This window comes from Diospyros lotus, chromosome 1 (assembly GCF_014633365.1).
Source record: "Diospyros lotus cultivar Yz01 chromosome 1, ASM1463336v1, whole genome shotgun sequence".
Taxonomy (NCBI): domain Eukaryota; kingdom Viridiplantae; phylum Streptophyta; class Magnoliopsida; order Ericales; family Ebenaceae; genus Diospyros; species Diospyros lotus.
In genome coordinates this window covers 49583620-49611544 of record NC_068338.1, presented here as the reverse complement: position 1 = coordinate 49611544, position 27925 = coordinate 49583620, and the positions used below count along the sequence as shown (strand labels likewise).

Genomic DNA, 27925 nt, shown 5'->3' with positions numbered 1-27925 from the left:
TTGTTAATGAATTAATTTCTTATTAAAAATAAAAATAAAAATTTTAATTTTCAACTTTATATTATGAATTGAAAATATGTTTATTAATATTTTTTTAAGTTTTTTAAAAATAAATATCATAAATTAAGGTGTGTTTAATTATAAAATTAAAATAAAAAAATATTTTCTAAAACCCTCCAAGTTGCAAATTACCGAGGGAACGCGCTGTCTCTTCCATGTCTAGAAATTGGCACATCAGAAATTAGGGTTCTTTGTTCGTTCGGAGGGAGAGAGAGAGATAGAGAGAGGGAGAGGGAGAGATGGCAGCGGCCATGGAAGAGGAGAATGGCGAGTTCTATCTGCGCTACTACGTAGGGCACAAGGGGAAGTTCGGGCACGAGTTCTTAGAGTTCGAGTTCCGGCCAGATGGCAAGCTCCGCTACGCCAACAATTCCAATTACAAGAACGACACCATGATCCGTAAGGAGGTGTTCCTCACCCCCGCCGTTCTCCGCGAGTGCCGCCGTATCGTCGCCGATAGTGAGGTCTTTCACTCTCTCTTCTATCTACGCCAATTTAGGGTTGTTTTTTCTGTTTTGTGAATTTTCGATTCAACCTATGTTATATATTGTTATTGTGTATTTATGAAGTGAATAGTTAATTTTTTTGGTGTAGATAATGAAGGAAGATGATAACAACTGGCCCGAACCGGACCGTGTGGGTCGGCAAGAGCTCGAGATTGTGATGGGGAATGAACATATTTCGTTTACTACTTCGAAGATTGGGTCACTTATGGATGTCCAATCCAGCAAAGATCCAGAAGGCCTTCGCATCTTCTACTATCTCGTTCAGGTCAGTCTGAGGTTTCTTTGATAATCCGAAGTCCAAGTTATCACGTGCTTGCATGCTCATAGACAAATATAAGTTATAGGGATGTAGCAAGTCTCAAATCTTTCTCAAATGTTAGTCTTACGAAGGGCCATAGTGTTAATGCTTTTGCTGCCTGACGACTGAGGTCTAAATGCCCAAGATTGGTGGATAAGCCCTATTATATACACAAGAAGATAAGATGCAAATGAGTTGTGAAAAATTGATCGATATAAAGGAAAATAAGACTTTTATCTAATTCAATTAACAGTGTATACGGGAATAAACTTAATTAATACCTAAAAACTCCCTGGATTTACCCAAACCTGGATAGAAGATAAGAAAGTGTTGGGTTTTTGCATTGAGGATTCTGTCTAGAAGATAAGAGAACAGCAGATCCCTTATTTTGAGGCGAGTGAATGTGACTGGAATTCTAAGTTAGAATGTAGATAACTTAGATGTTTTATTATGAGGGTTATTTTAGTCTTTGTGTAGGCTAAATATTAGACTTTGTAATTAACGCCCCTATGGTATATAAATAGGAGGTGATGGCTAGGTAGTCGGATGGAACAAATCATTCATTCAATTCTGTCTCTGAATATGACTGAAATTGCTGAGAAGAGAGAAAAGGCTTTGAGAGTGGGGGAGTCTTTGTAATCTCTGTGAGAGAGCAGTGTATTTGTGTGATAGAGAGTGGAGGGTTCTTGTAAACTGTTTTCTCTTGTTTCTAGTGGATTGCTTTTGGGATTTGCAGTTGGATGTAGGATTGATCTTTGATCAGTTCAAACTAGGATATATCTTGCGTCTACTGTTTGGTTTGGTTGTATCTCTTTCATTATTTCTTTGTTTAATTTTGTTATTTTATTTCCAGTTTATATTTTTCTGTTGTGGGTTGATTTCGGGTGAGGAGTGTTGAGAGATTTGGCAAACAAGAAGTATTGATTGAATTTCTAAGAGCTCTTAATCCTAACAGAAAGAATGACAAACCTCAGTGCATTGATTGCTGTAGAAATATTTGTTTGTAGATAGGTATTTAGGTAGGCAGGAGAAGCTTGGAAGGCTAGGCAGATCGTTTTCATTGAAACCTGTCATTTTATGCACTCTCAGACCACTCTCTTTGCTTGTCTTTATTCCTACTTGTTTTTGCCTTTCTTGAAATAATATTTGCATCTATATCACAAATATGAACATCTAGGCAAGACCTAATTGCCATTTAGGCAGTGTTCTAAAAGGCGGCATTGCTGAGGCGTTAGGCAGCCCCTGGCTGCTGCAAATACTTCCAAATCGGCACCCCTAGGAATCGGGCCCGATTAATCACGCCCGAGCGTCACCTGGGCCGCCCAAACGTTCGTGTATGCTAATATTGAGTTGTTCGATATTTCCCATTTCCCTTTTGTCTCTTGTCGCTTTCCCTTTCTATCGTCACTGTCGTTTTCCCTTTCTCTCGTCACTTTCCCGTTCTCTCTCTCGTCGCGCGCCGCCTAAGTTGTCTCTCGTGGACTTGTCGCTTTCTTTCTCTCGTGGACATGTTGCTTTCTCTCTCTCGTCGCTGTCGCCAATCTTCTCTTTGTTGTTCTCTCCTTGCTGGTTCTCACTCTTTTTCCTCCGATACGTATGACTATCATCTAGGTTTGCAATTCTTCTTCCTTCGGTACAAAAAATTGCTACTTGCTGCAGTTGTTGCAGCAAGCAGCAAGTGTTGCTATAGCAGCTGCTTGCTGTTGCAACAAAAACAAAAGCAATCGTGCACACGCTTTGTTATTTTGCTCTCGTTCATCTTTCTTATTTGTCTGTGTTGTATTTTGTTGTCGGCTTTGTTATTTTTGTTCTGTCTTTGTTTGATTCTATTGTTTGTAATTCTTATAAGCTGTGTTTCACAAAGTCTAAACCCTAAACTTAATAATCAATGTTAATGTTTCATAAAGTCGTTAGCTAGTTGTCTATTTTAATTCAATGTCAATTATTCAATACCCAGGAAAAAAAAAAGAAGAAAAAAGAAGGTCAGGCTTCTTAAACCTAGGCTAGAACTAATCTAATAGTTTGTTTTCTCAGACTTAATTTCATTGTTTCACTTGTCTTTCTAACTTTGATTTATTTGAAAATAACATCAAAAAGTTAAAAAAACAGAAGAAGCATTTTTCCTAGGCTCCGTTTGGCGCCCGACTAGCGCCTAGCATGTTTTAGAACACTGCATTCAGGTCAATCACTGTGTTAATCGTTGTTTGCCTTTCTTGAAACTTTTGCATTGGGGATGCCCTTTTTAGGCACTAGTATTGGCTTAACCTGTTTACTATAAATTGGGATTCTTAATGGTTGTTGCCAAAAAAATGTCATAGATAATGTTCAATGCTTTATTTTTTCAATGGTCTTGCTTTGTCTCTATCGCTATAGTGATTGCTTTGGCTCTCCCTCCCTCCTAGGCTTTAGTAGATCTTTTGGTGCGGCTTGTTTGACAATGGGCTCATGCTATAGTGGGCCACAATAGATACAATGTCTTGTTACACTCATATAATGAATATTAGTATTGGTTAATCATATTGTCATGTACCTACGAGGGAGATAATAGAGTAGAAATATTGTAATAAAATAGAATTTAGTTAAGAGCAATAGATGGTTGTACGCGGGTAGAGCTAAGGCGTTAGTAACATAGGCGATTGTGGATAATTGGCGAGAACCTATGTACTTGTACGGGAAGGCTATAAATTGAGGCCGACCCTTCTATTGGAGGCATCTAGAAATTGAATGAAACTCTTTGATTCTCCCTCCATTTCCCTCTCAATTCTCTCATTCTCTATGCTCTTTAACTCTCTCTCTCTCCCTCACTTTCATGAGAATTCTCTCGTTTCACTGGTGATCTCTCTCTCTCTCTCTCTTTTCGAAAGAGATAAGAATTGACAATTACCAGATCCTTTCGGATCTAACAATTTTGGTATCAAAGCCGATCCTTGGCTGCGCGATCGAAGGAGACGACAATGGCTAAAGGTACGAGAATGAAGAACTTGGAAGTGTAGGTGCAACAATGTGGATCCACGACGAGTGATCTGCAAGCGCGAGTGGATCAATTGGAATTGGGATCCAATCAGAACCACAAAGCAATTATGCTTATCGACATGAAGTTGGATGTGGCAATGACGCAACTGCGGGAAGAGCTTCAGGGGTTCATGATAATGTTTGCACAGCAAAACCAGGTGAATATCTCACCTGACTTCCCTCCAAGGGGGAGAGCATAACCGATCTTGGTATCTGCAAGCGCGAGTGGATCAATTGGAATTGGGATCCAATCAGAACCACAAAGCAATTATGCTTATCGACATGAAGTTGGATGTGGCAATGACGCAACTGCGGGAAGAGCTTCAGGGGTTCATGATAATGTTTGCACAGCAAAACCAGGTGAATATCTCACCTGACTTCCCTCCAAGGGGGAGAGCATAACCGATCTTGGTAGGGCAGGGCAGATCAGATCCAATTCTGCAAGGCAGGGGAAGGCATGAGGGGACAATTGGGACCTCAATGGGTGGGGAAGATCATGGAGAGTCGGGTGAGAATGGTTGGGAACGGCGACCAGAGGCGCGAGTAGGACAAAATCAGCATGGTTTACCCATGCTGCATTTGGAGGTCCCATTGTTTGATGGAGTGAGTCCATGGTGGACCAGAAGGTGTGAGCGAATGTTCAAGTGGTATGGGGTAGTAGAGAGGCAAAAGGTGGCTATAGCTGCATCATACCTTAATGATGCAGGGGATGCTTGGTATCAAGGGTGGACCAAGGTTTGGAAGGATTGCAGATGGGAGGATTTTGTAGAAGAATTTTGTGAGAGTTTCGGGGATCGGAGCTCATCGGACGTGGTCGAGGAATTCAACAAAATTAGGGAGGTTGGGACGGTGATGGAGTACCAATTAAAGTTTGAAGAGCTCAAGGCCCTGATGCTCAATCACAACCCCTATTTGACGGAGGCCTACTTTGTTTCAAGCTTCATAAGCAGCTTGAACGAGGAGTTGAGGCTAATGATGAAGGTGTTTCAGCCTCGAACTCTCAAGCATGCTATTGATAGTGCCAGGCTTCATGAACTAACGGTGGAAGCACTGATGAAGAAGCAGAGGATGATAATTGTCAACAGCTAGGGTTTCCCTAAGTAATAAGAAACAACAGCAAGAATAATGTTTCTATATTGGGAAAGATGGCAGCTGATATGGATGAATGATTCAATCATTGATTGGTGATTGATTAATTGATGATTGATTGATTGGTGATTGATTATATATGTTTTTTAGATTGATTGACTGTATATATTGTTTCCTAAAAATAAAATTGTATCTTTTAGATTAGTTTATGTTTCCTATCTTGGTTGTATCCTAAATTGTATAGATCCTAGGATTCTTTCCTAAAGTTAGTTGTTTCTTAATTTTGTAACGAAGCTTGTATAAATCAAGCTTTTCTTGTGAATAAAAAGGTTGTGAGACAGTAAGGTTATTTTTTTCCAAAACTTAACATAGTATCAGAGCCCTAGGGATTGTTTTTGTTCTACAATTCTCTGGGATCTACAAAGCCTATCCTTACCAGTCTTCTCACCTTTTGTTGGTCATCTAAACCTTGGTCAAGAGATGTCTTTCGTCCAAGAACCTACATTCGATACAACCAATTCCTGCCATACCTCAGAAGTTCCAATTGCTGGAACTCAAAATGGGGCCTTGGGAGGAGAATTGCAGTCAGCTTTTTGTTTGAATGGGAAAAACTACCTAAAGTGGTCACAGCTGATTCGAACCTTTCGTAAAGGGAAGGGGAAGCTTAGCCATTTGTTAGGAACGGGCCCAAAAGAAGGTGATCCAACATTCGTAACATGGGACGAGGAAGATTCCTTGGTAATGTCCTGGCTCTGGAATTCCATGATTCTAGAGATCAGTGACACTGTCATGTTTTTGACCACAACCAAGGATATTTGGGAGGCCATAAACTTGACCTATTCCAAGGTTAAAGATGCAACCCAAATCTACGAAATACGGGCAAGGGTGGCAGCAACCAAACAAGGCTCGAAGACCATCACGGAGTACGCAAATATGTTGCAAACTCTATGGCAGGAGCTAGATCACTACCAATGTTTGAAGATGAAATGTAGTGAGGATGTTGCACTCCATAAGAGATTTGTTGAAAATGAGCAGATATATGACTTCTTGGCCGGCCTCAACAATGAATTTGATGCGGTCATAGTGCAGATTCTTGACAAGGAGGATTTACCTTCCTTGAATGAGGTAATCTCCTTAATAAGGGTAGAAGAATGGAGAAGGGGTGTGATGCTAGAAGTTATCTCCGGTGAAAGTTCTGCCCTAGTGTCTTTAAAAACTCATAATCAAAACAAAGGCCCTAGGGATGAAAAGAAACCAGTGGATAGGGATTCTTTATGGTGTACCTTTTGTAAAAAACCTAGGCACACCATAGAGAAGTGCTGGAAGCTCCATGGAAAGCCATCCAAAGGAGGACCAGCAAGGAGTCAAGTGCATATAGCAGCAGCCCACAATTAGCAACAACTGGAATTGAGAGGATTGGAGCATGGGGGAGAGTCTCTTGAACTCAACAAGGTAGAAATTGAAAGACTAAAAATTTTTCTAGGATCTCTAGACAAAAAGGCAGAGAAAGGTAGCTCTCTTGCTCTCACAGGTATTGCTTCCTTCACTTTTTCCCTACATGCTTCAGAAACTTTACACCAACATTGTTGGATCCTAGACTCGGGTGCTTCAAACCAGATGACATCCCATCCACAATTGTTTACTTCCTATAATCCTTCTCCTAGCTCTAGAAAAATTACAATGGCAGATGGCTCACTCATTACTGTTGTTGGTCAAGGATATTCTTCTCAATGATCACCTAACCCTCAAGAATGTCCTTCATGTTCCCAAATTATTTCCTAATCTTATATCTGTTCAAAAACGTATTGAGAATACTAATTGTAGTATATCTTTTTATTCCAATGTTTGTGAGATATAGGAACAGGGCAAGAAGAGGATGATTGGGCTTGCTAGGGCTAGAGAGGGGCTTTATTACCTCGAGGAATCAGTAGGGCCGGACAAGAAGGAGTCTCTTCCTCTTATGTCATGCCTAGCTCAATCCAACGAGGATGAGATGTGGTTACAGCATTATAGAATGGGTCATCCCGCATTTCTTACTCTCAAATTAATGTTTCCTAATTTAGCTAAAGGTCTGGATTTTAGTCACTTTCATTGTGCTGATTGTGAACTTGCCAAACATAAAAGGGTTTCTTTCCCTCCTTTTATTACCCTCTTTCTAATAAAAGGACTGATTTCCCCTTCTCTTTAATCCATGGTGACATTTGGGGTCCATCAAGTGTTCCTAATATTTCTGGGGCAAGATGGTTTGTCTTATTTGTTGATGATTGTATTAGAGTGGTGTGGTTATATTTGTTGAAAGCCAAGTCAGAAGTAAGCCATGTTTTCCCTAATTTTTACAACATGGTTAAGACTTAGTTTGGGGTAAATGTAAAGCGGTTTAGATTTGATAATGTTAGAGATTTCTTCAATCACACTCTATTCGCTTTTTTTCAACAAAAAGGTATTATTCATGAGTAGGGGTGTTCAAAAAAACCGATGCACTGCGGAAACTGGCCAAACCGAACCGAACCAAACTGATCTGATCGGTTTTTTTTTTTTTTGCGGTCGAAAACGATTTGGATTCTGTCCAAACCGCGCGGTTTGCGGTTTGGATAGTTTGCGGTTCGGTTTTAAACCGAATCGCCCAAGAAAATAATAAAAAAAATTATAAAAAAATTATTATTATAAAAATCTAATAATTGGCAGCCTATCCTATTTATTTTTTACACTATTTTGTCTTTATTTTTTGCTCCTATTTATTTACATTTAATTGTCTTTATTTATCAATATTTGTGTATTTATTTACCATTTTTAAATATTTTTTTTAGTGATTTTAAATAGCATTTCAAACCGCGGTAAACCGCACCAAACCAGACCGCATTTGGTGCAGTTTGGCCGAACCCAAACCAGACCGCGGTCTGGTTTGGTTGAAAAACCGCACTAGCAGTTTGGCGTGCTGAAAATGATTCAGACCGGCCAAACTGCATCGCGAACACCCCTATTCATGAGTCTTCTTGTCCTTACACCCCTCAACAAAATGGGGTGGCTGAGAGGAAAAATAGTCATCTTCTAGTTGTTATTCAAACACTTCTTTTTCACCATAATGTCCCTCAACATTATTGGGGAGAAGCAGCCCTAATTGCCACAACTCTTATCAACAGATTACCATCTAAAACCCTAGAATCTCAAAGTCCTATTCAACTATTGATGAGTCATTTTCCTGACTTCCATGTGACTAGTAATTGGCAGCCCAAGATATTTGGGTGCATGGCCTATGTTCATATTCTAACAGCCAATAGAGGGAAATTAGATCCTCGTGCCTTAAAATGTGTATTTATTGGATATTCATCTACACAAAAAGGCTATCGATGCTATCATCATCCTTCAAAGAAATATTTTGTATCTGCTGATGTTACCTTTGTTGAAAATGAGTCGTACTTCAGATCATCAACTATTTTAGAACAAAATCAGACCTCGATTAATAGGGATTCCTCTTTTCTTCCTGACCCTAATCTCCTATCCTTGAACCCATCTCCTAAGTGGAAGGACTCGACAAACATGACACCTGAGAAAGCTTTACCTTCTACTCCTTGGCCTATGCAGGTATACTCAAGGAGGAAGAAAACTGAATCTAGTCCTATGCAAGCACCTGCATCCTCTACAAGTCCTAGTCTTACAATCTCTACAAGCGGGAATAACACTGACAATCCTGCCATTTCAGAGTCATCACCAGGTATTCCCGCAACCAATTCTCTCGATATGACTCAATTGAGCTCTATAAAACCTGCTGAAGCTGTTGTCCAACCAGAAACCTATGACCTTGATTAGCCCATTGCTCTAAGAAAAGGGAAAAGAACTTGTACCAAACATCCATTACACCTATTTCTTTCCTTTTCTAAGTTGTCTCCTACCCATAAAGCCTTTCTTACCAGCCTACATACCATCCCTATTCCAAAAAGTTTTTCTGAAGTTATAGGGAATAAGAATTGGAAGGATGCCATGGAAGTTGAGATGACAGCCTTGGAAAAAAACCAGACCTGGGAAGTGGTAAAATTGCCTAAAAGAAAACATCCAGTGGGTTGTAAATGGCTCTATACTGTGAAATATAGGTTCGATGGATCTCTAGATTGGTACAAAGCAAGATTGGTTGTCAAGGGATATACACAAGTGTATGGGGTAGACTATTTGGACACTTTTGCACCGGTGGCTAAACTAAATACAGTTAGAGTCCTTTTTTCGTTAGCTGCTAATCTAGGTTGGCCATTGCATCAGTTTGACGTGAAAAATGCATTTTTACATGGCAACCTAGAGGAGGAGGTATATATGGAAATACCACCAGGTTATGAAGTAACCACACAAGGGTCGGTTGTATGCAAATTAAAAAAAGTCCTGTATGGACTGAAACAGTCCCCACGGGCTTGGTTTGGGAGATTCACGAGTGTTATGCTTGGCATGGGCTATAGACAAAGCTAAGGAGACCATACTCTTTTTATTCAACATTCGACCACAGGGGGTGTAATTGTGTTAATTGTGTATGTAGATAATATTGTTGTTACCGGCAATGACAAAGAAGAGATGGCTCAATTAAAAGAGTGCTTATTAAAGGAGTTTGAAATCAAAGATTTGGGGAGATTAAAATATTTCTTGGGAATAGAGGTGGCTCATTCTAAAGAGGGCATATTCATATCTCAGCAAAAATACATGGTAGACCTTTTAAAGGAGACCGGATTGCTAGGTTGCAAAGCAAGTGACACTCCCATTGACCCAAATCATAAGTTGGGAGAAGCTCTAGAAGGAGATAAGGTTGACAAGGGAGTATACCAAAGGCTGGTTGGAAAGCTGATATATTTGGCCCATACTCGGCCAGATATAGCTTATGCTGTGGGGGTGGTTAGTCAATTCATGCATAACCCAAGGGAAGTCCATCTTAAAGCTATGTATCGAATACTTCACTATTTAAAAAGAGCACCTGGAAGAGGCATTTTGTTCAAAAAGGGAGAAGCTATGACCCTTGAGGCCTACACAGATGCAGACTATGTAGGCTCTGTTGTAGATAGAAGATTTACTTCCGGATATTGTACTATGTTGGGAGGCAATTTGGTAACATGGAGGAGTAAAAAATAAAATGTGATGGCTAGGTCAAGTGCTGAAGCAAAATTTCGTTCCATGGCTCTAGGTATGTGTGAATTATTGTGGTTAAAAATTCTTCTAAATGATCTCAAGATTGGGTGGACTACGCTTATGAAACTCTACTGCGATAACAAATCAGCAATCAGTATCTCTCATAATCCTATTCAACATGACAGGACAAAGCACATTGAAGTAGATAGGCATTTTATCAAGGAGAAATTGGATAGTGGGCTGATATGCACACCATACATCTCATCACAAGATCAGTTAGTAGACATGCTAACTAAGGGCCTGCCTTCACCAGTGTTTAACAGGATGATAAGCAAGATTGGGATGCAAGATATACACGCTCAATCTTGAGGGGGAGTGTCAGCAGCTAGGGTTTCCCTAAGTAACAAGAAACATCAGCAAGAGTAATGTTTTTGTATTGGGAAAGATGGCAGTTGATATGGATGAATGATTCAATCATTGATTGGTGAATGATTAATTGATGATTGATGATTGATTGGTGATTGATTATATATGTTTCCTAGATTGATTGACTGTATATATTGTTTCCTAAAAGTAAAATTGTATCTTCTAGATTAGTTTATGTTTTCTATCTTGGTTGTATCCTAAATTGTATAGATCCTAGGACTCTTTCCTAAAGTTAGTTGTTTCCTAATTTTGTAACGAAGCTTGTATAAATCAAGATTTTCTTGTGAATAAAAAGGTTGTGAGACAGTAAGGTTATTTTTTTTCCAAAACTTAACAATAACTAAGAGTGTTGTCCCAGGGAATCTATTGCCAGGTAAGAGTTATGCCAAAGAGTTGGGAAGGGGATATCTCAGAATGAAGAATTTGGCTTTACTTGCCCCCACAAACCACGGTGGGAAAACCATGGAACGAAGGAGGCAAGCTGGCCTTTGTTTCTAGTGTGGGGATAAATATTTCCCCGACCACCAATGTAGGAAACAACTCTTGTTGTTGGAAGGAGAAGAAGGAGGTATAGCTGAGGAGGGAGAAACATCCCAACCCCAAGAAGAGAAAGATGAGGACAGTGGGGAGATATTCCTTTTGAAGGGATTAACTAATAGCAAGATAATCAAAGTAGAGGAAAAGGTGGAAGAGAATAGATTGATGATCCTCATTGATAGTGGGAGCACCCACAGTTTTTTGGATGAGGGAACGGCTAGAAGATTGAAATGCCCCTTAACCCCTATCCAACCATTGATAGTGATAGTAGTCAATGGTAATAATGTCATGAGCAATGTACCAATGTCTGTTGGGAGATGCAAGGAGAGGGGTTTGAGGCTGATTTGAGGCCTCCTAAAATTAGGAGGGTGTGATGTGGTGTTAGAGGTTGATTGGATGAAACATGTCAGCCCAATTTGCTTTGACTTTAACAAAATGGAGGTGACTTTCGAGAAAGAGGGTAGGAAGATGACACTGATAGGGAGCAAGGAGTCGGGGATTTGTAAGATGATCACGGGCAGGAGACTACATAAGTTATTCAAACACAAGATGAATCAGGTGGCTCAGCTGTTCTCTATCCAAGCCATTGAAGGAAGAGAGGAGGAGCTGGAAATAAAAGGGGAGTTTATGTTGACCATTAGCAACCCCCTACAATCTGACAATGAGGTATACTACTTTAATCTACTTAATATGCTACTAGCTGAATTTGAGAATCTTTTTGTAGAGCCTCATTCCTTACCCCCAACCAGATCCATTAACCACACAATCAACCTTAAATCCAACACAAACCTTGTTAACATTCGTGCCTACCGATACCCTCCTAACCAAAAGAGATAAATAGAAAAATTGGTTTAGGAGATACTCCACAAATCACTCAAAAGGCCCAATCACAACCCTTTTGCATCCCCAGTGCTGTTGGTAAAGAAAAAAGATGGTTCCTGACAGTTTTGCATTGATTACCGTTAGCTAAATGAAATAACCATCAAGAACAAATTTCCCATCCCACTCCTTGAAGACTTGCTAGATGAGTTAAAACATGCCACCATTTTTTCTAAGCTTGACCTAAGATCCGGTTATTACCAAATTTGGATGAACCCCTTGACATACCTAAAACCACATTTAGAACCCACCATGGTCATTATGAATTTCTTGTCATGCCCTTTGGCGTAATGAATGCATCAGCTACTTTCCAATCACTAATGAATCGGATTTTTGAACCATTCCTTAGAGACTTCATACTCGTGTTCTTTGACGATGTTTTGATATATAGCCCAACCTTTGACCTCCATCTAAAACATTTGAGGTCTATATTTGAGATTCTTAAACTCGATCGGTTGTATATTAAGAGATCAAAGTGTGCCTTCGCACATGGCCAAGTGGAATATTTGGGGTATATCATATTGGGCCTAGGGGTGGGTATGGATCCCAAGAAGGTAGCAACTAGGGGTGTTCGCGGTGCGGTTTGGCCGGTCTGAATCATTTTCAGCACGCCAAACCGCTAGTGCGGTTTTTCAACCAAACCAGATCGCGGTTTGGTTTGGTGCGGTTTATCACGGTTTGAAATGCTATTTAAAATCACTAAAAAAGATACTTAAAAATGGTAAATAAAGACACAAATATTGATAAATAAAGACAATTAAATGTAAATAAATAGGAGCAAAAAATAAAGACAAAATAGTGTAAAAAATAAATAGGATAGGCTGCCAATTATTAGATTTTTATAATAATAATTTTTTTATAATTTTTTTTTTATTTTCTTGGGCGATTCGTTTTAAAACCGAACCGCAAACTGTCCAAACCGCAAACCGCGCGGTTTGGACAGAATCCAAACCGTTTTCGACTGCAAAAAAAAAAAAAACCGATCGGATTAGTTTGGTTTGGCCGGTTTCCGCAGTGCACTGGTTTTTTTGAACACCCCTAGTAGCAACCATGACCAATTGGCCGAGGCCTACAACTATTAAGGCCTTGAGGGGTTTTTTGGGGCTGACCGGCTATTATAGGAGGTTTGTGAAGGGGTATGGAGGAATTAGCAAGCCACTCACATATTTGTTAAAGAAAGACAGCTTTGTGTGGGATCAAAAGGCTGAGGCAGCCTTTGAATCATTGAAGAAAGCCATGAGTGAAACCTTAGTACTAGGCCTATCGGATTTTACTAAGACGTTTGTGGTGGAGACTAATGCAAGTGGGATGGGTATAGGGGCAGTCCTCATGCAAGAGGGTAGACCCTTAGCCTTTATAAGTCAAGCTTTAGCCCCAAGACATATGGGGTTCAACATATATAAGAAAGTATAACCAAACAAAACAATGTGGAATACAATGATATCTTCACACACCATCTAATCTACATACATCTTATACACACACCAAAAGATAGAAAAGTAAAACCCATAAAACATGGATACATGTAACCCATGAAACATGGATACATGTTTCCTCAATATGTGGGATCCCATAAAGTATCGATCCATTGTCCCCATTTCCTACATTTCTACACTCCCCCTCAAGTTGGCTTGAAGATATCTTCCATAGCAAGCTTGCTCACTAATTTTTCAAATTGATTTTTGTGTAACTCCTTTGTAAGAACATCAACAACTTGATCAACTGTTGGAATGTAGGGCATACAAATTACCCTATTATCAAATTTCTACTTAATAAAGTGCTTATCCACCTCTACATGTTTTGTCCTGTAATAGAGTACTAGATTATGGGCAATGGAAATCGCATCTTTATTATCACAGTAAACCTTAGCTGGTAAGGAAATGGAGACCTTAAGTTCTCTGGAAGTCTCTTTATTTACATGATCTCACAAATCCCGTGGACAACTGAACGAAATTCAGCTTCAACACTATTTTTGGCCACCATGTTTTGTTTCTTGCTCCTCCAACCGACGAGATTACCTCCCACAAAGTTGTAGCATCTTGATGTAGATCTTCTATCAATAACACTGTTTGCCAAATCTACGTCTGCATAAGCCTCTATGTGAAGATGTCTATGTTTTTTGAAGAGCAAATCTTTTCCTGGAGTTCTCTTTAGGTATCTTAGAATTCTGTAGACAATTTCAAAATGTTGTGAACCTAGTGAGTGCATAAACTGACTTATTACACTTACTGCAAATGCTATATTAGGTCGAGTGTGGGATAAATAGATGACTCTGCTTGTGCCTTTGATACTTCTCCTTTCCTACCACATATTTGGCTTTGACAGGTTGTAGCTTCAAATTAGGTTCGATGAGAGTTTCAACTATCTTACACCCGAGCATTCCAATTTCAGTGAGTAAATCTAGGATATACTTACGTTAGTTGACAAAGATTCTCTCCTTAGATCTTGCAAACTCCATCCCAAGGAAGTACTTTAGGGGTCCCAAGTCCTCGGTCTCAAACTCATATACTAGTTTCCTCTTAAGTTCTTTAACCTCTCCCCTGTCATCATTAGTCATTATTATATCTCATCCACATAGACAATTAAAATAGCTTTCTTATCGTCATTAGAGTGCTTGAAGAACATTGTGTGGTCCGCTTAACTCTTAATATAACCATAGCTTTTTACCGCCTGTCCAAATCTTTCAAACCACGCTCTTGGAGATTGTTTTAGACCATATAAGGATTTTTTTGGACTGCATACCTTGTTGGTACCAAGGCTCTTCTCAAATCCAGGTGGGAGGTCCATATACACTTATTCCTCCAAAGACATTCTTTACATCGAGTTGGTGTAGAGGCCAATCTTGGGCCATCACAAGAGAGAGGAGGAATCGAATAGAGTTTATCTTTACCACTGGAGCAAAGGTCTCTTGATAATCGATGCCATATGTTTGGGTGAAGCCCTTGGTAACAAGTCTTGCCTTATACCTCTCTATGCTTCTATTTGCCTTACATTTTATAGTGAAGACCCATTTACAACCTACAGTTGTCTTGCCTCTCGGTAGCTCCACAATCTCACAAGTCCCGTTTTTTTTAAGAGCATTCATCTCCTCCTTTATAGCTAGCTTCCAATTCAAATCACCTAGAGTATCCTAAATTGTTCTTGGTACATGTAAGTTATAAATATTTGAAAGAAATACCTTGTGGCTATTGGACAATTTTTGATATGACAAGTATTTGATAATAGGATGTTTAGCACAAGATTTTACTCATTTTTTAGTGGCAATGGGGACATTAAGATTAGACAAATCAACTAAGGAAGAATTTAAAGGAGTAAGTTTAGAATTATCCTGAGTGGAAGAAGGACCATCATTCGAAGATGCCAACTGCTCAGTTATTTGAAGGATATTCGGATTAATAGCATTTCTCTAATATTTTCTTCTGATATAAAACTGAAACTCAGGTTTTGAATTGCTCTGATTCGTTTGCAGTAATTCTCCCCTTAGTTCCGACTCCATTATGCTTGGCACATGTGAACTATATGCATCATGTTCTTTATTGTTTGGAGCACCAGTTTCATTGGATCGTTTATCAGAGTGGAGTGTCAATCATATCAAACATATTTGGGAGAGATTCATAAATTTTCAAAAGATTATCTTCTTCTATTGGTTCGGAAATTTTCAGAAAATTATCTCCTTTTCAGTGTTATTAAAGGCGCAAGGTGCACTAAGGCGCACAAGGGTCTTGGAGCCTGAGGCGCAAGGCAAGGCGTGAGCCTGGTGGAACTAGGCGCAAATTAATAAAAATAAAATAAAATAAAAATATATGTCCTAGTTAAAGAAAAAGGTATAAAATAAGTCCTAACTTCTAATAATATTTTAACAAGCATGTTATAAAAAAAATAAAAAATTCAACATATGCTAACTACTAAGAGAAATAAATATTAAAACAAGTTACATACCTGTGAATTCCAGCACAACAAATCCAAACATATTTCAGCAACCAAAATATAAGTATCACGGAAGTTCAAAAAATTTGTAAAAAAAGTCTTTAATTAAAATTAGATTAAATCCAAAAGAGGTTTGTAGATCTTAAATCCTAATTAAGATTAGATAATCTAAAAATCATCCTCATTGTCAACATCAAGATCTAACATTTCCATATTCCCATCATCAGAAACATCATCTCCAATATCCTCTTCTTCCACATCATATCTCTCTTCCTCTTCATCTTCATCAGGTTCAATTGGAGCATTTGAGGTAGAAGTAGCCCTTCTTCTACTCTTTGTCAAATTTAGAGTTGGAGCATTTGATCTAGTTGCATAGTGAGCTTTTTCAACACCAGAAGCTCTAGAAACATCAACCCATGTTAAATCATCGCCCTCGTGTACAAGTTCATTATTTGAATCATCAAGTTGGTCAATTGTCCCAAGCAACCACTCATTACTTTCATCAATTTCATCCAAGGAAATGGGATCTATTGATTTACGTAAATTGAAGCGACGTCTCAAAGCTCTATTATACTTCACAAATACCAAATCATTAAGACGTCGTTGCTCCAATCGGTTTCTCTTTTTGTTATGAAGCTGCCATAATAATTAAATTAGAATTAGTAAGTTAAAAGATATAAGAAATCATCTAGTTAATACTTAATATTACTAATAAGATTGAAATGCTTACATGCTCAAAGATACTCCAATTTCTTTCACAACCTGAAGAGCTACAAGTGAGACTACAAATCTTCATGGCAAACTTTTGCAAATTAGGGGTTCCAGTGCCAAATTGAGACCACCATTCAACTGAGAAAAACACATACAAATTAGCAATTAAAAATATAGATTATTGATCTAATTCTAATCTAAATTAGATAATTTAGAAAACCGTGTTACCTGGTGATAATTGATTCCTTCCTCTAATACATATTTATTTGCCAAATAACCCTTCAGAATTCTTATAAAAGCTCAACTCCTTCGAAAGTTTGTCTTGCACTTCTGCGGTGGGAACCAGCCTCTCTATGCAAGCATACAACCCTTCAATAACCTCGTTGTCTTCTCTAATACTTTCATTTGAGTAAAAAAATACTGGATTCAAATAATATCCAGCTGCATGTAAAGGACGATGCAACTGAAGATTCCATCTCTCATCAATGATTTCAAATATTTTCTTGTATTTGCTCTCATCATCAAAAGATTTTGCAATGGCTTCTTTTGCCCTATCCATAGCCTCATAAATATAAGGCATAGCAGGTTTGTCCTCATTATCCACTACTCTAAGCACCTTGACAAGAGGCCCAGACACCTTGAGAGTAGAGATGGCAAACGGGCCGGCTTGGCCTGCCACCAAGTGGCCCGTGGGCCAAGCGGGCCGGGCCAAATCGGCCCGCTTAAAAACGGGCCAGGCCAAATCGGCCCGCTTAAAAACGGGCCAGCAGATTGCTGGCCCTAGCCCGGCCCGCGGGCCAAACGGGCCCACCCAATTTTTTGTTTTGTTTTGTTTTGTTTGATACCATAATTTCTGGAGGGTGAGAGCGAGGGGCGAGGGCGAGGGCGAGGGGCGCGAGCGAGGGTGAGGATGACAGAGGGTGAGGGCGAGGGCGAGGGCGAGGCAGAGGGTAAGGGCGAGGGCGAGGCAGAGGGTAAGGGCGAGGGCGACAGAGGGCGAGACAAGGGTGAGGGTGAGGGCGAGGGCGAGGATGATAGAGGGCGAGGCAGAGGGTTAGGGCGAGAGGCGAGGCTGAGGGTGGGGGGTTTGTGGGCGATTAATGGGCCGGCGGGCCAAGCGGGCCGGCCCGGCCCGCCACCATTTGGCCCGCCAGGCCAAGCGGGCCGGGCCAAATCGGCCCGGCCTTAAATGGGCCAGCAAACTGCTGGCCCTAGCCCGGTCCCGGGCAGAGCCCCAACGGGCCAGCCCGTCGGGCTGGGCCCATTTTGCCATCTCTACTTGAGAGCAAAAAGAATATTTTTCCAAAATGATTCCTGGAGCACTGTTTGAGCTGCTTGCTTACCTCGTGTTTCCTTTGCACATCTAGAGTTAATCCACTCTTCTGAAGTGAACATCTTCCTCAAATTAGCTTTTTGTTTATGAAATCTTGAAAGGGTGAGGAAAGCTGTGGCAAACTTTGTTTTTCCAGGTCTTAGCATCTCTCTTTTTTGTGTAAATGATCTCATCATATTTAATCCTTGTGCAGAGCTATATAGGTACCCATTGACTGAACATGCCTTCTGAAATGTGCTCTTAAGTCTAGGAATTTTAAAAATGTCCTCCAACATCAAGTCCAAACAATGGGCAGCACACGGCGTCCAATACAAATTCTTGTGCTTAGTCATTAAGAACTCTCCTGCAAGACATTAATTCAAGGAAAAAAATAGTCCTTAATTTCAGTAAAAGTTAAAAAGAAAAAAATAAATTAGTAAAAGTAAAACTTACCAGCTAGAACATTCGCTGAAGCATTATCAGTTACAACTTGAACAACATTTGCTTCTCCTATCTCCTCCACAAATCGGTCAAGCAATTGGTAAAGTTTCATTCCATCTTTAGCATAGGAAGATGTATCAATAGATTCAATAAACACACTCCCCTTCGGACTATTTACCAAAAAGTTGAGTAAAGACCTATCTCGTTTATCCTTCCAACCATCACACATGATTGTACATCCATATCTTGCCCATTCCTCCCTATGACTCTTCATAATTTCTTTTGTGTGTTCCACCTCTTTCTTAAGATAAGGTACTCTAACCTCATAAAAACTTGGGGATTTCATTCCTGGACCAGCTCGCCCAACAGCCTCCATCATTAGCTTAAAACTAGGGTAATTGACTGCATTAAATGGTATACCAGCTTCATACATCCATCTACTAAACCAAACACATGCATTCTCTCTCAACTCTTTATTGACATGACTTTCTATTGTAGTTTGCTTTCCTTTTGCATCCTTTTGATTACTCACTTTAGGTTTAGCAGATAAAAACAAATCAAGAGGCCCTCTTTGCTGTTGCCTTTGTTTTTTTTGTTGCATAGATGATGCTTGTCCTTGCATAGGCCTTTTACCACGGTTTTGGAAGGCCCCTACGTCCATTTCATCATCAACATCATCTCCTAGTGTGTCTATATCATCAAAATCTGGCATATCATCAAAGTCATTCTTCCCTTTCTTTTTTGACATAAACTCTATAATTTCGTCTCTAACATGAGGAGGACATTTTGAACAAATTTCAGCATTCCTATAACCTCCAGCAAGGTGCTGTTTGGCTCGGTATACACCTCCTTTGGTTAATTTCCCACAAAAATTACATTTGAAAGTGTTAAGGTCATTGGGATTTACCAAACTATGATATTTCCATGTTGGATCTTTTCTTCTACCAGCAGATCTACTATCAGGATTAGGATCAATAGTATTGGATGTCATTTTAAATTTTTGATTCTTGCAAGATACACAACATGTCAACAACAATACCACTCACTCTAAAGACCATCTTAAGGAAAAAAAAAAATACCGCAAAGGGTCATTTGTCATTGCAGCTATGTAGCTCATGGGGCTGAGTGCTGATGCAGTTGACGTTGACCACTGTTCTATTTATGAACAGTATTGAATTGGCAGAATTGCTAAGGCCTAAGGGTCATTGGAGCCATGCAACTCATGCTACTAAGAGTTGCTGACCACTATTCTATTTATAGAATAGTAATAAACTGTTAGGAACTTAGGAGTAATAAAATAACTCCTCCAAGAACAAATAAATATCCAACAACAATAAGAAATCAGCAGTTGCTGGCAGCTGGCTTGCTGCCCTTTGTGTTGAAACTTGTAACTTGAAACTAGAAAATAAATAAAGAGAGGAGACAACAATGAACATACTTGGAAACCGTTTGTTGTTTCCTTTGTTTGATGTTTGTTGTTTCTCGTTGCTAATAGCTATGCTGAGAAGGGAGATGATGCAGTAGGCTAGCCGCTAGTAGCTAATAGCTATGCTGTCGGCTGTCCGTTTGAAGAAGAGAGAGTAGAGTCAAGAAGGGAGATAAGTTGTGTAGCAGCTATAGCTGTGTTGTCCGTTTGAAGAGGGCAAGAATAGCCGAGAAGGGTGTTGTCCGTTTGAAGAGGGAGAGGAGAGCCAAGAAGAGTGGTTGTGCAGCTTGTCCTATCTGTTTGAATAGGGAGAGGAGAGCCGAGCGAGAAAGGAGGGCTGTGCCGTTGCAGCCGTCCGTTTGAAGAGGGAGAGGAAAGCCAAGAAGGGGGGAGGAGTTCTGGTTGTCTTGGAGCTGTGCCGTGATTGCCGTGGAGAGGAATAGTCGAGAATAGAATAGAAGGGAAAGGAGAGGACAGCAGCAGACTTTTGGGATTTCTTCTGTTTTAAGTCTCTTTGAATTCAGCTTTTCAGAATATATTGTTTTCTTTTATTTAGGTATAATTTGAAATAAGATTAGATTTGATTAAAATATTGCAAGAAATACTAAAATTAAAATAAATTAAACTGAAATTCAATTAAAACAAACTAGGCGCAGCCTTGGGCGGCATTCTATTGATTAGATAGCAGACAATTAAAACAACATCTTCCTAGAGGTATTTTGGGACATTCATAAAAAACATAATAGCCCTAGTTATCTCAAGTAAATGTCTATTTTTTTCGTTTAGTTATGCCATTCTGCTGAAGAGTTTCACGACATATTGATTGATGGAAAATATCTTTTTTCTTTCAAAAAATCCCCTAAACATTCATTTGAAGTACTCTATTCCATTATCAGACTGAAGAATACAAATTTTTATTTGAAATTGGGCTTCGATCATGTAAAATAAATCTTTAAAACTCTGGTCACTTCGGATTTCTTGGTAAGCAAGTAAATCCAACATAGTCTAGTATGATCATCGATAAAAGTTACAAACCATCTTTTTCTAGATAAAGTGGCTATCTTTGAGGGTCTCCAAACTTCACTATGAATCAAATAGAATGGTTTTGAAGTACGGTAAGGTTGGAAACAAATTTAATTCGATGATCTTTAGACAAATGACAGCTTTCACATTAAAACTTAGAACAATCCATTTCTTTAAACAATTTAGGAAATAAGTGTCTTAAATAAGGAAAATTAGGATGACTTAGCCTGAGATGTCATTGCATTATTGGATCAGAAATAGAGATTGAACTATTATTACTTAATCCGTGAGCTTTTTTATTACCGAAGAAATCCTTATTGAAGTAGTAAAGTCCGTTTATCTCTCTAGCACTACCAATTGTTTTCCCCGAGTTCTAGTCTTGAAATAGGTAATAAGAATCAAAGAAGGTAATGTGGCAGTTATAATATTTTAAGAGTTTATTGATAGACAAAAGATTACAAGTAAGTTTAGGAACATGAAGTACTGATTGAAGATCAATACTTTTAGAGATTTTAATGAGGTATTTGCCAGCAATAGAAGAAAAACCATTGTTTTTGCTAACCTTACTTTCTCACTACTTGAACAAGGAGTATATGAATCGAAAAGATTAGGCAAGTTGGTCATGTGATCATATGCCCTTGAATCAATAATCCATGGAGCAGATTTAAAGGAACTTGACAGAGTTAGAAGAGTTATACTTGAATGTACCAAAGAACCATTAGGTGTACCAGGTAACGAATTTGATAGTAACAACGTCAAGAGTTGATTGAACTACTCTTTGTTGAAGGAACCAGATGTGGAGGGAACATCCGGACATGGTGGCGGTAGGGACCGATGATCTGTTGACTAGTAAGTGACTGCACATTGCAGATCCAATCATCCTTCGTCTTTTAATCTGAGTTAGCTGGTTCTATCTGGTGGATCTGGCCTAATGAGTCAACTCTAGTTGACCAAATCTGAAGTGGGTCATAATTGGGCGGGTTGGATTTTACCTAGATCTGGCAATGATTTGGCCCAGATCTGGATTTGCTTAAAACATGGTCTACAACAATGGAGAAATCCCACTAGCAGTCACTGGAGAATAAACTGAGTTGGACGGCGACGACAGATAGCGACGAAACTACCAGGATCTAAATGGGTTGAATGAGACGAGTCCAACGGTGGTAACAGTATTGCGAATGGAGCACTGGAGAGAGAGATCAAAACACAAACAATATTGGCGCCCAAATTTGATGGGCGGCGCATGGCAGTGCATGATAGTAGCAACAACGGCTGGGCACCAAAGGGGTGGCCTATCTGAGGTCACCAATGGTGAAGGTGGTGGTGGTGCGAGCAAGGCGACGGAGAAGGTGGCCGATCTGAGGCCAACGATGTTGAAGGTAGTGGTGGTGCGAGCAAGGTGACGAAGAAGGCTTCGGTGCTTTGGAGTTGGGAAGTCTCCGCCCTACCTGCTCAATTAAATGCCACTAAGATGAACAGATTTGGTGAGAAGACCACCGATGCTAATGAAGACAAGATCCAACAACGATCCGGCCATCTCTCTAGCAGCGGTCGTCAGTGACACCCATGGCCAAATTCGCGACTTCCACGCTGCCCCTTGTTCGTGGGCAATGGTGATGCGGATCTGATGGTGGTGGCTGGTGGTTGTAACGACAGAGATGGATGGGATTCTAGTGAGGGATAGAGTGGTCGCAGAAGACAAACAAACAATTGAAACAGGTGCGAGCTAGATCTGAGACTTCGATGGTGGACAATGGGCTACGGACGATGGAAGTTGGAGATGCACACGGCTTTTGGAAACAACGGATGCTGGAATGACAAATAAGAGACACTCTTGTCTTTTTTGGTCCTAGTGCTTGATGGCAACAGTGGGTTCGTTTGCTAAAACAATGGCAGATCGACAGTGGCTGCGGGTGGCTCTGATACCATATAACCAAACAAAACAATATGGAATACAATGATTTCTTCACACACACCATCTAATACATACATCATCTTATATACGCACCAAAAGATAGAAAAGTAAAACTCACAAAACATGGATACATGTAACCCATGTTTACATGTATCCATGTTTCCTCAATTTGTGGGATTCCATAAAGTATGGATCCATTGTCCCCATTTTCTACATTTTTACAAAAAGAATTGTTAGCAGTCATCTTTATAGTAGACAAGTGGAGACACTACCTGGAGGGGAGTAGGTTCATCATTAAGACTGATCGCGAAAGTTTGAAGTTTCTACTACAACAAAAACTTCACACCCATTTGCAAAGAAAGGGAATGACTAAATTGATGGGCCTAGATTATGTCATTCAGTACAAGAGGGGGAAAGAGAACATTGTAACAAATGCTCTATCTCAATGCCATGAAGAGGGAACAATTGCTTCAATCTCAGCTTTAGTTCTGGAGTGGTGTCTGGAAGTGGCCAAGAGTTATGAGGGAGATGAGTAGGCCAAGTCCCTCTTGGAGCAATTAATAATTGACCCCGCAAGGAAGGAAGGTAATACACTGGCCAATGGGGTGATGAGGTTCAAAGGCAGTCTGGTTTGTGGGAAGCTGCACGAAGTTGAAGAAGAAGATACTATAGGCACTACATGAATCCCCAATTGGAGGCAACTCGGGGGTACAAGATACCTATTATAAGGTGAAGCAATTATTTTGCTAGCCTAAGCTCAAAGAGGAGGTGATGAAGTTTGTATTAGCTTGTGATGTGTGTAAAAGATGCACGCATGAAACGATGGCCTATCCAAGGCTCTTACAACCGTTACCAATACCGGGGCAAGCATGAGAGAGTGTATCAATGGATTTTATTGAGGGATTGCCAAAATCTGAAGAGAAGGATTGCATATTTGTAGTGGTGGACCAGCTCACCAAATTTGCCTACGTTCTAAATCTTACGCATCCTTACACTGCACAAGAAATGGCTTGAGTTTTTTTAGATCAAGTGGTGAAGGTGCATGGGATACCAAAAACTATAATTTCTGATAGGGACAAGTTGTTTACTAGTCTCCTGTGGTAGTCCTTGATGAAATCCTTGAGGGCTAATCTTAACCTATCGTTCGCCTACCATCCCCAAACTTATGGACAGACGAAACGAGTCAATCAATGCCTGGAGACCTACTTGAGATGCATGTGTTTCGTACACTCGAAATGTTGGCACAAGTGGATATCTGTGGCACAATGGTGGTACAACTCTAGCCACCATAGTGCCATTAAAATGCCACCGTTTGAGGCCTTCTTTGGTTACAAACCACCCCTATTGCTAGCCCTACTAGGTCCCACAAATGTGGCGGCCGTGGATGAACATTTGCAAAAGAGGCAACAGACCCTCAAATAGCTTTAAAAAGACCTGTCCATGGCTCAAAATCGGATGAAGAAATTGGTTGACAAGGGTAGAAGTGAAAGGGAGTTCAGTGCGCGAGAAATTGTCTATTTGAAGTTGAAAGGGCCCCATCTCAAGTCATTATCCCCTGACCTAGTCTCCAAGTTGAGCCCCAAGTATTTTGGCCCTTTTCCTATTGTGTCTATGGTGGGTAATGTGGCCTATAGACTACAATTACCGCAAGGGACACAGATCTATCCAGTGTTTCTTGTCTCGTTGTTGAAGAAAGCTATAGGGACATAGCCAGCCAGTTCTCAGTTACCACAAGGAGCCATGGATACCAGCCCTGCCCCAAAACCAGCTGCCATTGTAGACAGACGAGTGGTCTATCAACAAGAAGCTCCAATCATACAGGTCCTCGTCCGGTGGTCCAACATGCCCCAAGACAACAACACTTGGGAGTATCTCTTAGACGTGCTCACTTAGTTCTCGAGAGCAGCCAGCCTCCTAACCATTTATTGAGGACAAGAAATGTCTCAGGGGGAGGGTATATTGTCATGTACTTACGAGGGAGATAGTAGAGTAGAAATATTATAATAAAACATAATCCAGTTAGAGCAATAGATGGTTGTCCGTGGGTAGAGCTAAGGCATGTAGTACATAGGCGGTTATGGATAATTGGCGGGAACCTATGTACTTGTACGGGAAGGCTATAAATTGAGGCCGACCCTTCTATTGGAGGCATCTGAAAATTGAATAAAACTCTCTGATTCTCCCTCTATTTCCTCTCAATTCTCCCATTCTCTAACTCTCTCTCCCCCACTTTCACGAGAATTCTCTCGTTTCACCAATGATCTCTCTCCTTTTAGAAAAGATAAGAATTGACAATTGCCAGATCCTTCTGGATCTGACACATATATCCAAAGTGAGAAATTCTAGATTATAAAGAAGACAATGTACCAATTAATTGTTTTTTATATTATAAATACAGTTGCATTGCTTTTGTTGGCCCTTATTTATATTTCTTGAAAATATAAGATATTAAGCTTTATGAATATAAAGCGAAATGTGTTATTTTCGGATAAAACAAATGTATGCTTTGATTCAATAAATAGATTTAGCAAGTTCAATGCAATTTACCTCCTGTGAATTTGTCATTGATGGACTCATTGTAGTTTGACTTTATGTTTGGGTGGTTCCGTGAAAGACTTATCTGATTCTTTGTTCATGTTTTTGGATATAATTTAGCAGATATCCTGATCAATATGCACCATCATGTATACATTGTGCCCTCTGTCCTTTTCCACTGTTGCAGATATAATGCACTAGTGTACTAGAATGGGGAGGTTGAGAAGATGATACACTATGGTAGGCAACAATGATAAAAAATATATATATAAATATAAGAAAAAATGTAAATATGATAACTAAAAAATACAAAATTGTGTATCAAAATATTTCTCTTAAAGACAAAAAGCACAAAATAATGAAGTTAAGAATTTTTAGTGAAACAGTTAAGAATTGAAGTGAGAAGTTGAATTGCTGATTGAGAATGAGAATGTGAGAGTTGGAGAGATGCAAAAGGGGGGAAGGGGTGGTGCGGGGCGGGGCGGGGCGGGGCGGGGCGGAATAAATAGTGATCTAGATTTGGATTGTTTGGGTCTTTTTAGGCTTCTTGTTGCAGCAATTTCAAAATCCAAGGCCTGCGCCTGTTTGATACCTCTATGTAGTGGTCTATTCTTTATGCCTATCACAATTCACAGCATGCATCCCTTTGCTAGCTCACAATCAACTTCTGTACTAGCCAATTTGTTTGCCATAGTTTCCTCTAATTCAGTTCACCTTGATAGAAATATGCACAACTTCCTACTAAGCCTTGATAAACATTTCCAAGAGTTGATTTTGCATTGTTTGGAAGGACCCAGCTTGACACAGGTGCGTATTGTTGGATCCACCTAGTTCTCATGTCCAAGGACATGGCTAAACTTTATAATTTTGGATATTTCTTCAATTTATTTAAAATAAAAAGGTGTACACAAATTAGTATAGAGCTTTTTATACATATTTTCATAATTTTCTAATCTACATGTTATTGAGCCATATTTGATTAGCCATGTGCCTGTTCCAGACACATATGCTATATCCGCTATCCTATTCCAAGTGTTAAATATTTTATATGAGTATTTCACAATTTTGGAATACTCCATGTAGCGTATGATGGTACAAGTAACCCTAGCTTGTATCATGCTTTCTTATGAAGTAACTCCAGTTTCAATTGAATCTTGCCTCAATTGAAAACCATTCAAATACTCTTTTGAGTAATAAAGGTCCATAAAGCATATTGGAAGATGCCACATAAAATTAATACAGAGTTCCATAATTTTCTTGAACCTTTATCCTCTTTTGATGACATATTACGTGTTCATGGCGTAGCTTTTCAAGAAATTTATAATACCATTTTTGCAGAAAAATGCTGACATATTTCCATCATGTTAAACCTATCACTCTTCTACCTTTTCATGCTTGTATTTCAATAGGTTCAATAGAAGTCATTTTCTGTCAAAGCAGGCAAATTAGAAATCAAGGAACCAGTAAAGTTGGTCCAGTAATAGATATCCTGGTCTATGTGCACATTGCTAATTTCTGTTGGGATTCACTTAGAAATAGGGTCCCATTTTTCTAAGGAATTGTTTAATAAAATCTCACTCTTATAATTGCATATTTATGAGCCAACAGAAGCTTTGATGTAAAAACAGAAGTTCTGCTTGGATGTTTGTGAAGGTTCAGTTTTTAGGATCTGAATGGGTAATAAAAAGGTAATTTTATTAGAAACTGACCAGATTGTAATATAATTTTTTCCTTACTCTTGGTATTTGTTTGCTTGCTTTTTTGACAAGGGGATTGTAATTGCTTTAATGAATTTTCACAATTATATGGAAGTTAGTGCGAGTTTCATGCTATTACATGGACGTCGAATTGCATTACAGTGTTCGGAAATATAATGGCTAGTGCAATTCTCCTTGAGCTAGCGTTTAGGTGTCATAATAAGTGTTTGGTTATGAGTTAGGATAATCTTGAGAGTGGGAATGCTTGTGCCTAATTTCATTGACTTGCAGAGACTACTCCCTTACTTCTATCCTCTCTAAATGTCTATGTGGATGGATCTTCGTGTTCTACCAAATATGCACGTACCAATCTGTCTACATGTTTATGTGCTTACTTTTCGTTGTTCTTTATTTGTCAGGCCCTGGCTGTGTTTTTTGGATGCAAGCAATGCATATGATGAAATATTATTCTAGTTCCTTAACTGCTTTGATTTGAGGTGTTAATATCTTTGTTTGACCTCTACACGCAATTCACTTTTGACAGGGCCTGTGCAATTTTAACCCACAATGGTCAATTATTTTAGTTCCTACTTGTCTATCCCATATTAAGGTGCATTTTTCTCTTTCCGTGTTGCAGGATTTGAAATGTTTTGTGTTCTCCCTTATCTCACTTCACTTCAAGATCAAACCAATATAAAGGTGGATCAGAATGTTGCCCTCAAAGGCTGTTTTGCTGTGTACGGAACAGGATTTTGCGATGTTCCCGGTTTGGTGATATTTTCTTAGGTTTAATGGATTTTGTGCGCACAGTGTGGTTTGGATGGGAGTGATGATGCTCATATCATGTACACGATGTTGGAGGAAATCCTAATTAAATTTAACAGAACTTTATCATGTGCAAGATCCTTATTTTGTAATCTAACCCAAACTGTACTTTTTGTATGATTTAGACGTTATTTGTTTGGGAGTTTATTATTATTATTATATATATATTTTATTTTATTTTATTTTATTTTATTTATTATTATTAT

At 39.4% G+C, this 27925-nt stretch overlaps 1 protein-coding gene across 1 annotated transcript; it reads left to right on the top strand.

The window, feature by feature from the left end:
* Positions 1 to 251: 251 nt before the first annotated feature.
* Positions 252 to 27884, top strand: LOC127789671 (protein mago nashi homolog). Its single transcript, XM_052318620.1, has 3 exons — positions 252 to 524; positions 655 to 831; positions 27532 to 27884. Exons 1-3 carry the CDS (start codon positions 300 to 302, stop codon positions 27589 to 27591), a joined length of 462 nt encoding a protein of 153 aa, XP_052174580.1. The 5' UTR covers positions 252 to 299; the 3' UTR covers positions 27592 to 27884.
* The last annotated feature ends 41 nt before the right edge of the window (positions 27885 to 27925 follow it).

Excerpts from the sequence above, each read along its gene's own strand:
- LOC127789671 (XM_052318620.1), top strand. The coding sequence starts at position 300 with ATGGCAGCGGCCATGGAAGAGGAGAATGGCGAGTTCTATCTGCGCTAC. Across the intron at positions 525-654 it reads GTATCGTCGCCGATAGTGAG|ATAATGAAGGAAGATGATAA; the intron begins GTCTTTCACTCT and ends TTTTTGGTGTAG. Across the intron at positions 832-27,531 it reads TCTTCTACTATCTCGTTCAG|GATTTGAAATGTTTTGTGTT; the intron begins GTCAGTCTGAGG and ends TCCGTGTTGCAG.